Below are 14,451 nucleotides of genomic sequence, written 5' to 3' on the forward strand. Positions count from 1 at the left end.
CATTTTACAGAGAACATCACTGCACTGCACAGTGCGTAAAAGCTTCAAAAGCCTAGATCCTCAATCATCTTTCATTCTATCTTTTTTTGACCATTTTCATGTAGCAATAACAATGCCTATTAAAAATTCCCTTTAAAATTATAAGTAATAGTTAAAATTATCTTAATCCAACCTCATTAATCCTCAATGCAATAAAATCTTTAATGAAATCAAATTACACAGTTATGATAACATGGCTACTATGGTAAGAGAAATTATCAAAGACAGGATGACTGTTTGACTAACATTGCTAGACAGCAAACCTTACATGTCAAAGAACACACGGGATATGGAAAAAAAAGGTTGCACTAGATAGATATTCACCTTTTAAATAATTATAAACAAACTAGATGGAAAAGAGTGGATTAGGAGTTCTGAACAAGGCTTCAATCATATATTGTGCTTAGATTCTGTTGACAGCAATTATCATGCCAGTAATAGTCCCATTAGCACCTCTTTTCAAGAGAGCAAAGTAAACACCTTTTTAAGAGGTATATGACAGTTCTGAGTCCAACAATCAAAACTTTAATTCAGAGCTTCAGAGAACTACTAGCAAGCAAATCTTGGTTAGTCATTCCAAGAAAAAAAACAAATGTAAGGGCAGGCATGTCCAAAGCCTTTACAAAGTTCAGTGAGGTAGCAATTGCAAGCTTTCTTTTGCCTCGTTTTTAATTTGCAAATTTTTTTTTTTTTTTGGAATTGCTAAATTTAGCTATTATACTTCATTACATTTTTTTCTGTCTAAAACAAAATGGGACATATATATATATATATATATATATATATTTGATGCACATATATATTTTTTAAAAAGTAAGCTACTTTACCGTTAAGTCTCTGAAGGGATGTAGCAACAAACCCAATGGAAGCTTAGCTTTGTTTAATAAAGCCTGTGTCTGTGGAATATTTGTCAGCGTACATCGAAATGAACTGAAAAGAAATAAAAACACTTAGTTGAAAACTTTCAAAAGATGCTGAAAATGTCATATTAACACCCGATTTTAAAGAACTTTGACATTTAAGAAACCACATATTTAATTAAACTGATTTAAAGATACACAAAAGGTATGGAAAATGATTAAAAAATCCTCCTGAAGAATCAAAAAAAATTTCCCCAATTTCAGCAATGCAAATACAGAAAAACAAGCTTAAAACAAAGGAAAAAACTGCTTTAGGTACAATGCTCAATTTAAAATGACAGCTTTTATTCATCCTGAAGATTTTTTTTTAATGAAGTAAAGAACTAAAGAAGAAATACGAAATTTACTAGTTCTCAGAAAGTAAAATTTATGTAAGAAAATGGTAGAAAAGAAGCTCAAATACTGAAAGAGTCATAGCCTTTTATTTTTATTCATGTATGTAAAGAGCAGGATTGACTTCAAGCTAAAAAGAAAAAAAAAAAAAAAAGGCACTAAAGAAACCCAAGGCATCAATAGCACGGTCCAAAGTGTTCCATGCCTAAGATTGATTTTGAGGCACCAAGCTGTGCCTTGTTTTCTGGTGGGACCATGCACTGTCAGTATGGCAGTCACCTGAGTTAATCCAGGGCAACGGATATTTATTTTTTAGTTAGAATTAAGATCTTTGTGGGAGAACAATTTTCACTGTACCTAGCTGCACTGGACTTGGGAAAGCAGATTAATGATAATTAGAGGTGAAAGTATTCATCGTAATTACAGTATGATGGTGATAGAACATACTCACAGTTTATTTAGTATATTAAGGCATGATCATCATAGTTTTCTGGAACAAAATCCTATGCAATATTATAAAAATATTCCATGAAATGTACTGCATAACATGAAAGTGTTTATTAGCAGATTTTTTTAGATGGATAAAACAAGATGAAGATTTAGCAGGTTTCTTAATTTTTTAGTAAGTGAACTATACTCGCGCTGCATATAAAGTATTCTGACATATGGATAACTTCAAGTTTTGCATAAGGATGCAGAGGATTACTTATTTTCAGATGAATAGGATTATATTAACTTTAACATTTCAAATTAGGAGCATGTTTACACATTTTTTGATGGTTTAAATAATTAATAGCGACTGAACATAGTTCTAGACGTACTATACTTACTCTGGACTGCAGTTTAATTTCCTAAGATCGGAATTCAAGTTAGGCACAGGAGCTGGAACTGAAGATACAGGCAAAATATTCCTGTCTTGTGTAAGGTTTACTGGTCTCAAGCCTTCTGGCTGCTGAGAATGCTGTAGACTTAACCCTCCTAAGGAAGAGGACAGCTGGTTCACACCTGGATATTGCTGAAAAAAAGCAAGAGCATTGCAAATCATAAATATACAATCATGTTTATAGAACTTATGACATAGACAGTGAGATCGAGAGCACCCTCAGCAAGTTTGCAGATGACACCAAGCTGAGTGGTGCAGTTGATAAAACAGAAGGAAAGGAAGCCACCCAAAGGACCTGGAGAAGCTTGAGAAGTGGGCCCATATGAACTGCATGAGGTTCAACAAATCCAAACACCAGGTGTTGCATTTGGGTTAGGGCAATTCCAGACATAAGCACAAACTGGGAGAAGAATTCATTGAGAGCAGCTCTGCAGAGAAGGACTGGGGGTTCTGCTGGATGAAGAGCTTGACATGAGCTGGCAGTGCTCATGCAAGGCTACCTTCAAAGTCAGATCAGGTTGCTCATAGCCTTGACGAGGCAAATTTTTCAAGTCCCCAGGGACAGAAGATTTCACAGCAAAAAAAGCACACTCTGAGGAATTTGCACTTTTTAAGTCCAACTGGAATTTCACCTGTCGCACCTAGCAATTTTTTGTTCTTTAACAGCGCACTCTGGAAAACAACTTAGCTGCATCTTCACTATCATCCACCTGCTACGTGGTTGGAATCTGCAATTAAGATGCCTCCTTCTCATTATGTCTCCTCAATAAAAGAGAGGTCTTGGACTTCATCATAAGCCTTGCTGGTTCTATGAAAGAACATTACAAAGCTGTTGCAAGCTTAGGAGCTCAAAACTAGGTTAAGCTTTGAGTTGTCAATTTAAAACAATTTCAGATTCATTATACATAGTATTTGAATTCAAAGAATGCTATCATAAATAAAGATGATTAACACAGCTTTAGAGAGATCGCTAAGCTGTAAAGTGTTCCAAATTAACACCTGCCAGTACTCAAGTTAGTGGCATTTATCCCTGGAATCAGAAAAATAAAAAGGACAGAAATAGGTAGACAAAGCTATGTGGAACAGAATAATTTCTTTCAACTGGAAAAAAAAAATACTTCGTCAGATTTTACATTACCTTTATAACAATGAAAGCCCTCAATTCTGACTGTTACATACTTCCTTATTGTATTACACTCAGATCAATAAGGAATTCTGATCATGTACAGCAGTACTTTTGATGGATTTGCTTGCTGGGCCTTATTTCAGAAAGAGCGGGATATAAAAAATGGAAGGTTTTGTTTTCTACACCAGGGGTACTGCTATGAGCAAACGTGTGCTAGGTGATAAGGAACTTCATAAGACACTTCTTCACAGTTTCCTATCAATAAAGGACAGGTCTTTAAAACAATAAACCTTAAAACTGTGGCTGCTATCAATAACTGGTGAAGCAAACTGGCTAAGCCTGATTATTTGGAGATACACTTAAATTCTTACTTCAGAAGCCTTTTAATAAGAAGTTAACACTAGTGCTATTACATGAGCATTATAGTCAGCATTTATTGGTCCAGAAGCTGTAAAAATAACACTTGAAAAGACTTTTCATTACTTCATCAAGTAACTTTTAAAATAAAAATATGAACCTGTGGATAATGCTGAAACCCAGGATGGTGGCCTGGATTACTGGGCTGCTGCACAGGAGTAGGTGACGCTGTATTTTGGTAGCCAGGCTGCAGTGCTGGATATCCATAACCAAAGGGCTTGGAAGTTTTTGATGTCTGGGGGGTTGCTGGAGCAGGAACTGGGCTGCTGGTCACAGAACGTGTCTCTGGAAGGACAAAAAAAATCCCACGGATATATACTTTCTATTTCTTAGTTTCTATGTAAACTCCCGAATGCTTAACAAGCAACACTTTTTTCATTTATAATTTTTTGCATTATCCATCAAGATTTTCTTAATCTTTATTGACTATATAAAAAATTATAAGCCATTAGCAAGTAAGAGTACTGGAGCTGATGCTGATAAGGAAGGTATACTTGGGAAGATAACCACAGACCTATACGTTTAAGATAAACTTCAAAACGTTGTTGTTCTACCAAAACAAAACAAACCCACAGCTTCCAAAAAAAGACAAGCATTGCAACTGAAAAGTAAATATATATATATAAAAAAAGTCCAACTCCACCCTTGTAACTACATTATATTCCAAGATTTGCCCTTGACATAAATGGCAGAAGAGACTATTCATGCTCAGTCTCTCTAGCCACTTGCGGATAGTTTTAAAACATAAGGTTGACATGAAAGAACTATTTTCTAAATGTAGAAATCGTTCTTTTCTTGAAGTAACTCAAGTATATCCCTGCAGCACAGTTTGGTCTCACTGTTGTTAAAGATTAAACTGCAGCAACATATAGTCCTCAAATCAAAGAGAATTCAACAGCTGTAAAGAGACAAAACTATTCCTGCAGCTGGGGCGCAATAACCCCAAGCAGAGCTACAGGCTGGGAGAGGAATGGTTGGAGAGCTGCCAGGCAGAGAAGGACCTGGGAGTGATGGTGGATAGTCGGCTGAATATGAGCCAGCAGTGTGCTCAGGCGGCCAAGGCCAACGGCATCCTGGCTTGTATCAGGAACAGTGTGACCAGCAGGGCTAGGGAGGTGATCGTCCCCCTGTACTCGGCTCTGGTGAGGCCGCATCTCGAGTACTGTGTTCAGTTTTGGGCCCCTCGCTACAAGAAGGACATCGAGGTGCTTGAGTGAGTCCAGAGAAGGGCGACGAAGCTGGTGAGGGGCCTGGAGAACAAGTCCTACGAGGAGCGGCTGAGGGAGCTGGGCTTGTTCAGCCTGGAGAAGAGGAGGCTCAGGGGCGACCTTATCGCTCTCTACAGATACCTTAAAGGAGGCTGTAGCGAGGTGGGGGTTGGCCTGTTCTCCCACGTGCCTGGTGACAGGACGAGAAGGAATGGGCTAAAGTTGCACCAGGGGAGGTTTAGGTTGGATCTTAGGAAAAACTTCTTTACTGAAAGGGTTGTTAGACACTGGAACAGGCTGCCCAGGGAAGTGGTGGAGTCACCATCCCTGGAGGTCTTTAAAAGACGTTTAGATGTAGAGCTCAGTCATATGGTTTAGTGGAGGACTGTTAGAGTTAAGTCAGAGGTTGGACTCTGTGATCTTGGAGGTCTCTCCCAACCTGGATGATTCTGTGATACTCAAGAATTGAATGCCTTCAAATACGAGATAAGTTTCAGAAGGATTCAGGCTTGGTAAAACCTGCAGGGGAGCGGCAGGTGGATCACTCATGAAACCAACCTCTCAGAAACTAGGTTTGGCTTGGGCAGTTGGGGTGGGGATCTCTTAAAGCTGATCCCGTTACTCTTCAAGAAAAACAAAAGGAACAAGCTGTTTTTAGAATATGTCTTCAGCAGGACCAAGAAGCTTACTTAGAAGCTAAGAAATTAAAATTCATAATCCTGCAGCCATGCCTTTTCTGCCCTTACCTGCAAGAGCTAGATCCTATATGGACAGCGGCATCAAGATTTTGACAGACTTCACTTTAACGAGGAACCCATCACCTACGCAAACTACTGTGACATTTTCCCAGGTCAGAGCAGTGCCAGAGGCAGACACGCCCAAAATTAATCCGATCATTTAGAATATTAACTAACATATCTACAAGGAACAAAATCTTTGCCACCTATTCCCAATAGGAGATTTCAAGACTGTTAGTCTGGTAGTAAGATCATGTAGTATAAACCTGAAACTCCTGATATTTCTAGAGATAAAAATAAGCGACATAGCATCCGTATTTTTCACATTTTCTTTATATGTAAAAAAAAAAAAATAGAAAAAAATAACCTGATCCAAGCATCTCTGCAAACTGTTAGCTTTGGTCTCTCAAAACGTCAGTGGCGTGTGTCAACTATTATCAGCTACTAATGCCAACACAATCAGGCAAACAGCATAACCTAGAGAAAGATACCTGCTTTCACACAGAGCATACTTTTGGCACTAGCCTCAATATTACAACAGAAAGTATGACTTAGGATACAGGGAGGTTTTATTAATTTATTTGTCCAACTTTAGCGTTAAAACTATGAGATTTTAAAAAGTAAACTTGGTTCTCTCTGATGATTTGCACCCTTCCACACGTAGGTGAAAGGCAACTCCTCTAGACTGTTTAATTAATAATAATTGACATCAAAATCAGAAAAAAAATCATAGCAAACATTTAAGTCAATTTGAACAAACAATTCAAAATTAACATGCAACAACAAACAGCTCACCTGGATAGCCACCTCCTTCCAGGGCATCGTAATTGTTCAGAACAGGAGAGGCACTGCTAGTAGTAGAAGAACTATCAATTGCTAAGGAGGGAAAAAAATAAAATTAGGTGACTCAGAAACAGCACATTTTTGAAAAATTTTTAAAGAAAGACCAAGATATTTTCAAAAAAATATATAAGAAACTGAAGAAAGATTCTGGGGGAGAAAAGAAAAAGGAAAGACCATTTCAGCCCTATGACCTGAAAGCAATTATCACTGCAAAAAGGAGAGGGTAAAAAAAAAAAAAAAAAAAGAGAGAGAGACAAGCAATTAGCATGGTATTAAGCAAACACACATACACCAAAAATCAAAAGAAAGAAAAATGGGAGGACAAAAGCAATGAAAAAAAGTTGTTCCTTGAAACTAACAAAAAAAATCTAATAAATTATCACGTGTTTCTAGACTATGTGAAATGAATTAGCATATGACATTGTTAAACTAGTCTCTGTCATGATTTCCTTCACGACACAAGATTCCTGTTGTCTTCAGAACAATCACATACCATTCCCGCTCCAGGCAAAACAGATGCATTTAATTCTTTCTTCCTTTCTCTACTGTTGTTATTCAGAGCTTCTTTTGGTTTTGATGTAAAGCTAATTTCTACTGAAATGGAATGAGCAAGTCTGGTACAGCCAAAACTAACTACATAAGAAGTACCTGGGCTAAAGTAATGAAAATAACTAGTCAAAATTATAGAGGAGATGGATGAGCACATGCTGATTGGTTCTGGAGGGACTGCTGATGCTTAATTCGTAGTTCACCCTATGCACATATTCTGAATATCTGACTGTAAAACATTACATGAAAATATATTTTAAAATATTTCTACTGGTGCCATTTTATGTACATTTCCAAAGAAAAAGGGCCAAGGAGATGAAATGTAAGTGCTCCTTAACAAAAACAGGCCATGAAATTTAACAGAAATGAAATAATACGTCAGAATTTAAAAAAAAAAAAATAACTTTTGTGGCAAGACGAGCAGAACAGATGCAGAGGAGAGATGCTGACACTGCTCTACTCAGAAGGATCAACCATGACCACACATCCCTTTGTGAAGCCAAAACTATTTCAAGGGAAACACTTCAGTGGCCAGACACTTGAGATTCAATCCCCCCTCAACTGATGTTTCCAAGTAAAGATGCTCCTGCAGCAGTGTGAATATAACATCACTGAAATCTAGGAAACATTATTAATATCAAGGCAACATTATGACTGTACAGGATATTTTTGAGCATGTTGTCTTTAAAGCGTTCAGGTAAGAAATAGAAAAACAGGTCCAAAAATTAATGACAGATTTTACGTTAAAAAAACAGAAACACATACATTTAAAATAACACTGTGAAACTTATACATCAGTTTCCAGTCCTGTATCCCTCACACCCTCAAATTTCCCTTTGGTTTTGAGCTTTTTAAATTAATATAAGTGCAATAACTATTTAGATATTATTATTATTATTTATTCTATGAAGTGGAAGAAACAGGATTCATTATTCTGAGCTCTATCATGAATAAGAACATGGCTTTTCTAGGTTTGGAAAGTCCTTCTACTGAAAAGCCAAAATACAGTTTTACTAGGTCAACAAGATCAAGATTTAAGAGTTTCCAACTAATTGTTTTCATCTGACCAGAAGAATTTTTCTTCATTTCCAAAAAATACCAGAAGGATATATGCACAGCTTGGAACAGGTGAGACTAGTTCAAGCTTTCTGATTTAACTATTGTGTCAATGGATACGGTTTTCTCCAAAATAAATTGTATTCATAAAACCTTACCCATCTCTAACACAACTCCACGTAAAATTAGTTTATTCTTTTCCCTAGCAAGATATTAATGACACAATGACTTAGTAAAAAGGAAATATTATATACTTCAAGTCCTGCTGGAACAGGTAAGAGTTCCAGCACAATCTGGCAAATATGCAGAAGTAGAAAATATTTCAAATGCATGCTAAAATTAATCAGCTTAGTCGTATTTCTACTAAAAAAATGAACAAACAAAAAAGCCTAATTTTTAACGTACAGATAAGTTGTATTCAAAGCAAAATTTCAGATACTTCAAAATATAAAAAGGTCTGCTTAGCGAAATAACATGAATTCTTACTGAGCATCCTATATACTTACTGAAGACCTTATACATAAGGCCTTTCCTTCTCAAAGTCATTCACTTTTTTTAAGGCACTGATGCCTACAAGAACTATGTTATGCCCCATTCCTTTTTCTCCTGGTGAATATCTGGTTGTCTACAAAAACAATGAGTTCTGCAGTTTCCTGCACACTAGGTTCAGACTCTAAGCTGGCCACGCATATCTGAAATCTCACCGATTCTTCTTCGACAAAAAACACAGGAACTTCCACAAAATGAAACAGTTGTCCTATGCTTAAATTAAACGACGACAGCTGTCAATTTGCTTTAGTACTGTAAGCACCAAGCAAGAGAACGCATTAGGAAAAAGGGGAAAGAAAAGGTTTAAAAAGGAAAAAAATAGAAAACTGACTAGACAGAAACAATGCTTATAAAATACTTTTAGGATTATGTAATTATTTACATCAATATGACTTACACTTTCACACAGTTTGTTCAACTGTTTTGCAATGTAGTCAGAGATGTAACTACTAAATAAAAAAAAAAAAAAGCTTTGAGGCTTTGAGGAGCTGTGTAAACAGACAACCAGATGTACAACACCTGTTTTTCATAAAACCACTTGCATATCCTGAGCTAGAAATCTGTTAGGATTTACATTCACCCCTGGTGATTGGGCATAAACCAGGAAGTTTATGGGCTGCCTGGGTGCCCTTTCATTCTTTTGCATAAGAAATTCAACTACAACAGTAGCTCAAAGGCTAGGACTTTAGCAGAAGTACAGAACTTGAGAAATACAGGTGGCAGAAAGCATGAAAACTGTCTCTGGTAAGTTTAGGGAACAATGTAAGGAGAAAAAGGTTGCAGCTGACAAAAATTGGACATCTCCTTTGACAGAAGCCTTGGGATAAGATTAGACAAAGATACTTATCTGCAGAAAACTCACTAGGGAGCCCTGCAAGAAAAAAAGAAAGAGACCAAAAAAACACAACTCTCCCAGTTCTTTTAACCTATTCTGAAGAACTGGTCCAAACGGCAGCTGCATCAAAACTGCCAAAGCAAACTTTGTTTTGCATTAGTCAGAAGAAAAAAACAAAAACCCCAACACGACTCAAGAAACTAAGGTAGCAAGAGGCACTAAGCTAGTTTTTAAAACCAGGAAATTTTGACAAATACAGACAGAATCCTTGCAGCCAAGAACATGACATTTCAAACAAGCAGGACAAACTGCTTCTTAAAAACATGAAATGCACTTATTAATTTCCCCGCAAAGCAAGCAGGATAAAACTTAATCTTCCTGAATTGCAGAGATGTGCCATAGGAGGAGGAAGAAAAGCAGCACAAATGAATTCACTGCCTTAAAACAAACACACTTATCACCTTCCAGTATTTACTACCTTAATTATAAGGCTTCTCCATATATAGAATGGGAAGCCAGGTAAACACTGTTTAATGTAATGATAAAAATGGCATGTAGTTGATTAATTTGTAAAACAAACAATTATCAGTCTGTGCCTCTATGGCTTGGTATATTTGCTTAAGAGTTTAAAGCCTACTGCAAATGGAAATGGTAGAACTCAGGGAGTCTTTTAGGTTGTGAATATTATGTGATGAGACACATAAAATGTCTGATATTAATATGACAGAAAAAACACACCAAAACATTTGATGGCCACTGCTGAATCCCTTTTTGTTTACTCTACTAGTAACATTTGGAAAATTTCTAGTTAATTCGATATGTGATGAGTCAGAGCAACTTTCTACCTTTACGGAGGAAAAATAACTTCAGAGGATGGAAATATGGAACAAAACTTGAGTAGGAAGAGAACAAGATACTGGTGTAAAGCTAAAGCCAACCTGCTTCCTCATCCTCCTCATCCTCTTCCTCATCATCTGAACTTGATGACAAGGGAGCTGGTGCAGAGCTAGCTTGATTATTAACATATCCACCATACTGCATGCCTGTGAAGTGGAAAGCACAAACATCAGAGTCAGACAGACAGGAAAGATGAAAAACAAAAGTCACAAATCATTGCATTAAAAGTGAGAGAAACCAGCCATTCCAGAGAAAATCCCAACATGCAGATAGTTAATTCTACAACCCTTGACCATCTACAGCACTAGACCCATAGTTCATATGTGAACTATGTACGGCAGAAGCAGTTTTTAGTGGGCTAGTTAAGTATTAGTAGCGTACAGAAGTTAGCAGAAAGTTTGTGTGTGTAGGTTATTAAAAACCTATGTTGAAAGTCTATGTGTACGCATCAGTTTGGTCACTGGAATACTTTCATAAAGTGATATGCATGGATAAATGTGTCCTTTCCCAGGTAACTTTAAACTGCATTATTAAAACATTGACATTCAACTTCTGCTTGGCACCCCTGCCCTTCTAAGGCAGCAGGCATTCACTTTGGAATTCTGAACACAGCCAGAGATCAATGAAACAAACTGCTGCTGCAGCGTGTTACGGGTACAAATGCACGCTCCAGCTACACATCCAGTGAAATTTTCATCAGGTGAACCTGAAAACTTAGTGTTATTTTAAAATGGTGCCTAAATTCACACTCATAGACACATTTCAGCACCTAAATACACTGCCCACTGGCGACAACTCGCAGGCACCTCCAAACCATGTATACATTTTAACACATACGTGAACAAGACACAAAAGCAGCACATACACATACCATTTTTAAACAGAGTAAAGCACACAGCAATGGCTCATAATTAATGTGTGACATTACTAGTGCAGCCCTAACACTTCCAGGAAATCTCAAGCTTCTCTTGGTGTGGGGCAGTGTTAGAAAAGATTTTAATACATGTTTGCAGTCAGGCAGAGACATCCTCAGAAGAAATGTCACTTTCTCTCCCAGCAATCCAGTGGGCCATGATTGCAAGAAAGTATCTTAAGGCTTCAAAATACAGGAGCTTGGATTTTTTTTCCCCTGTAAAAACACCGTGTCAGCATCACTCTGACGTATTTTTTTCTAATTTTATTTTAACACTATAATGCACTACAGAAGTGTTGTAGCTACTTCAAATAATCTGAAACCACCGTGGCATTTCACCTTCCCCTGACCCAAAACATATCTGCTATACCAATCTTTGTTTTGTGTAATGCACGGACTACAAATGCTGTTATTTTCCTGTCTTCTTAAAAAATGGTTATGAATAAACCCAAGAGGACAGCTTTACTTTCACTTATGAAAAACAGCAGTCAAGGCGAAGAGCATCTGTTCAGAGATAAAGAGAGAAGAGAACAAAACCCTATTGCAACATTCTTGGGAAGCTGTAACTTTGATACAGAGTTTAGAGGAAGGAGAGGCTGGTAGTATTTCACTTCATCTGGCGCATATCGCTCCTGTGACTCCGGTCAAGTTTCTCCGTAATACAAGGCAGAATGATGAAGGCAACCAAGGCACAATACTTCAGTTTCTCTGTGCTGTTAACACACAGAACTAACTTGACCGCTTCATATTCTCATCTTTTATAAAAGGCACTGGATGCATTCAATACAGAGAATTGGAAAAAGCAAACAAACAAACAACAACCCCAAATCAGACCCCAGCTGAAGAGAACACATTTTTTTCTCAGGCCTAGGAGAATTCTGTGTTATGGTGAAGGAGAAAAATCAACTTAAAACCATTAACGTGCAAGCAATGGGAAAAAGATTCAGAGCAGAACAGGATAACAAGAGATGCAGTGTAACAGAAATGTAGAGCCCAAGTGAAAGAAGCTCAGCCCAGCGTGAGTGCAAAGACAGAGCTCCGACACAGCACATCAACAGGGCAAGGAGAAGTAGATGTGCCTGGAAAGAGCACAGCACTGCAAACGTGCCAAGCACAGGCCAAAGGAAGGAAAGGAGTGAACCAGTCATTCTGATACGCCCCTTTGGAGGAATGCTTTTTGGAAAACCAAACAAGCAAGCAAAGAAAACCCTACTGCTAACAGTCTGCCTTTTCCAGTTACTGGTCACAGATGAAGTAGACTTAAGTCAGAAATACAGACAAGCAATAAAAATATGCAAGTGCCAGGATTAAGTAATGACAAACTGTGCCATTATGAGGTCTGGAGGCAGGACTGGTTTGACTCTCAGCTGCCTGAGGAGTTTGGGTGTATCTATTTTTGCTGCCAGCAGTGCTCCCAATTTCTGCGTTTAGGATACTGTAGCATCCTGCTAGCACAACTGTCCGGAATAAGAAACAAATCTGGGAGCTGATCTGGCCAAAAAATAAACTAATTTTAAAAGTCAGGCTGAGGTGGGGAAGCCTCCCATCCTGGTCTGCAGCCCAAAGACAGCCCCAGTGGATAGCACGTGGGAGAAAGCAAGCGAAGGACACCCATGGGGGGCTGAACACAGCAATTTAAATGCCACCACACCGATCCAATCACCCTGTTCTGCTCAGTATCTTTTACAGTAGCCAAAACTTGTTAAAATCTTCCACTCTTAGAAGTGTGAAAGCTTACTTTGAGATCATTATTTATTTTGAATGAGATTACTTCACACATCTGGCTTAAAATGCAACCACAAACAAACCGTAACAGCCGTCAACCCTGTCGGTAGTGCCCCTGTATTACAGCAATAGTACACTGATGCTTTATCCCACCTTATTTTACAGACACCTGTAAACGTCTGTGGGAGAAAGCAAAAGGCTAAACCGTGTTAAGGACTCATTTGTCTGAAATGAACCAAGGATTTAGGTATTTTAAGCAACGATCACTCACCACGAAAGACTCACGTGGGCTACGTTTCATAATAGAAGCCCCACCAAAAATGAAATAACTACATGCAACAATAAACTATATTCTAAAGCTCTTTAACTGCCTCTCTACTCATTAACCCTCATATTTTCCAGTGCACATACCATGACATTAAAATCACCCTACTATTCTATTCCCAACAGTAATTTTTACGAAACGAACCCTCCTTTTCTCCACTCTTGAACTCTTTGCTTTACGTTATTTTCGTTTACTCAACAGCTCCTCTCATCATCACAAATCCTACAGAAGTCTGTAAGGTCCTGATAGGAGACAGGCACTCCAAAGTTCATCTCTAGGATGTCATTTCCAAGTGGATAGGTTTATCTGCATTAACTCAATATGGATATTTATAGGAAGAACGTGAATGAAACAGGTTTAATACAGTTTAAGTGTTTTTTTTTTTTCTCCTCTGTTAGGACTCAGCCAACTAAATAACTACAATACTTTAATACTGCATAAGAATGCTCACACCGGGGCTTAAAACAAACAAACCAACAATTCAAATTGTTTTTCCAGAATGCTTCCATGTAGACAACACCACTGCATAACATGACTTAAAAAAAGACAAAATTTTTTAAAAAATTCAGTCTATTTCATCATTGACTGAGAAACACCTGGAATTTTAACAACCTGGAGAAATATTCAGATGCATTTGATTTTTTCAGCATGTTAATTTCAGCAAATGAATTTATCACACTTAATTGTTGATGAAGTTTTACAAGAATACAGCATGTATTTGAGAGTCCTAAAAAGAATCCAATTGCAAAAAGTTTAAAGTTCTCTAATGTTTTCTAAAAATATCACCTAAGTACAGAGACACGTGTGATGACAGATACGGATTTATTATTGCTTAATGTAAATGCAACCAGATGGATTCCAACTCTTGTTGACTTTGCTTTATGCTCCTGACACATATTTATAGGGTTGGTTGTAAAGCATGCTCATTCATCTTCATACATACTGCACATTAAGGCAAGCACAATCTAACAGCTAAAATCCATTTTGTCATTTGAAGCATTTTTGCTGTTTCTTTGGAAGTTGAGCAAGAGTTTATTCGAGCAAACACATTTGCGGAACAACTAAATTCTACCCTGTACCAAGGCAAACTATAAAA

At 37.6% G+C, this 14,451-nt stretch overlaps 1 protein-coding gene across 3 annotated transcripts in view; it reads right to left on the reverse strand.

Annotated features, from left to right (window-relative positions):
* The window catches only part of SEC24B (SEC24 homolog B, COPII coat complex component), a 43,295-nt gene that overhangs the window by 15,459 nt on the left and 13,385 nt on the right, over positions 1-14,451 (reverse strand). For 2 of the 3 annotated variants that reach the window (XM_082758487.1, XM_082758485.1), the window contains 5 exons: positions 10,434-10,538; positions 6,459-6,539; positions 3,819-4,003; positions 2,123-2,307; positions 867-969 (listed from right to left, as the gene is read on the reverse strand). In XM_082758487.1, the coding sequence (XP_082614613.1) occupies positions 867-969; positions 2,123-2,307; positions 3,819-4,003; positions 6,459-6,539; positions 10,434-10,538 (659 nt within the window). The remainder of the gene's footprint in view (positions 1-866; positions 970-2,122; positions 2,308-3,818; positions 4,004-6,458; positions 6,540-10,433; positions 10,539-14,451) is intronic. The other variant, XM_082758486.1, reaches the window with a different exon arrangement.

This window comes from Aythya marila (genome assembly GCF_965140915.1).
Source record: "Aythya marila genome assembly, chromosome: 4".
NCBI classification, from domain to species: Eukaryota; Metazoa; Chordata; class Aves; order Anseriformes; family Anatidae; genus Aythya; species Aythya marila.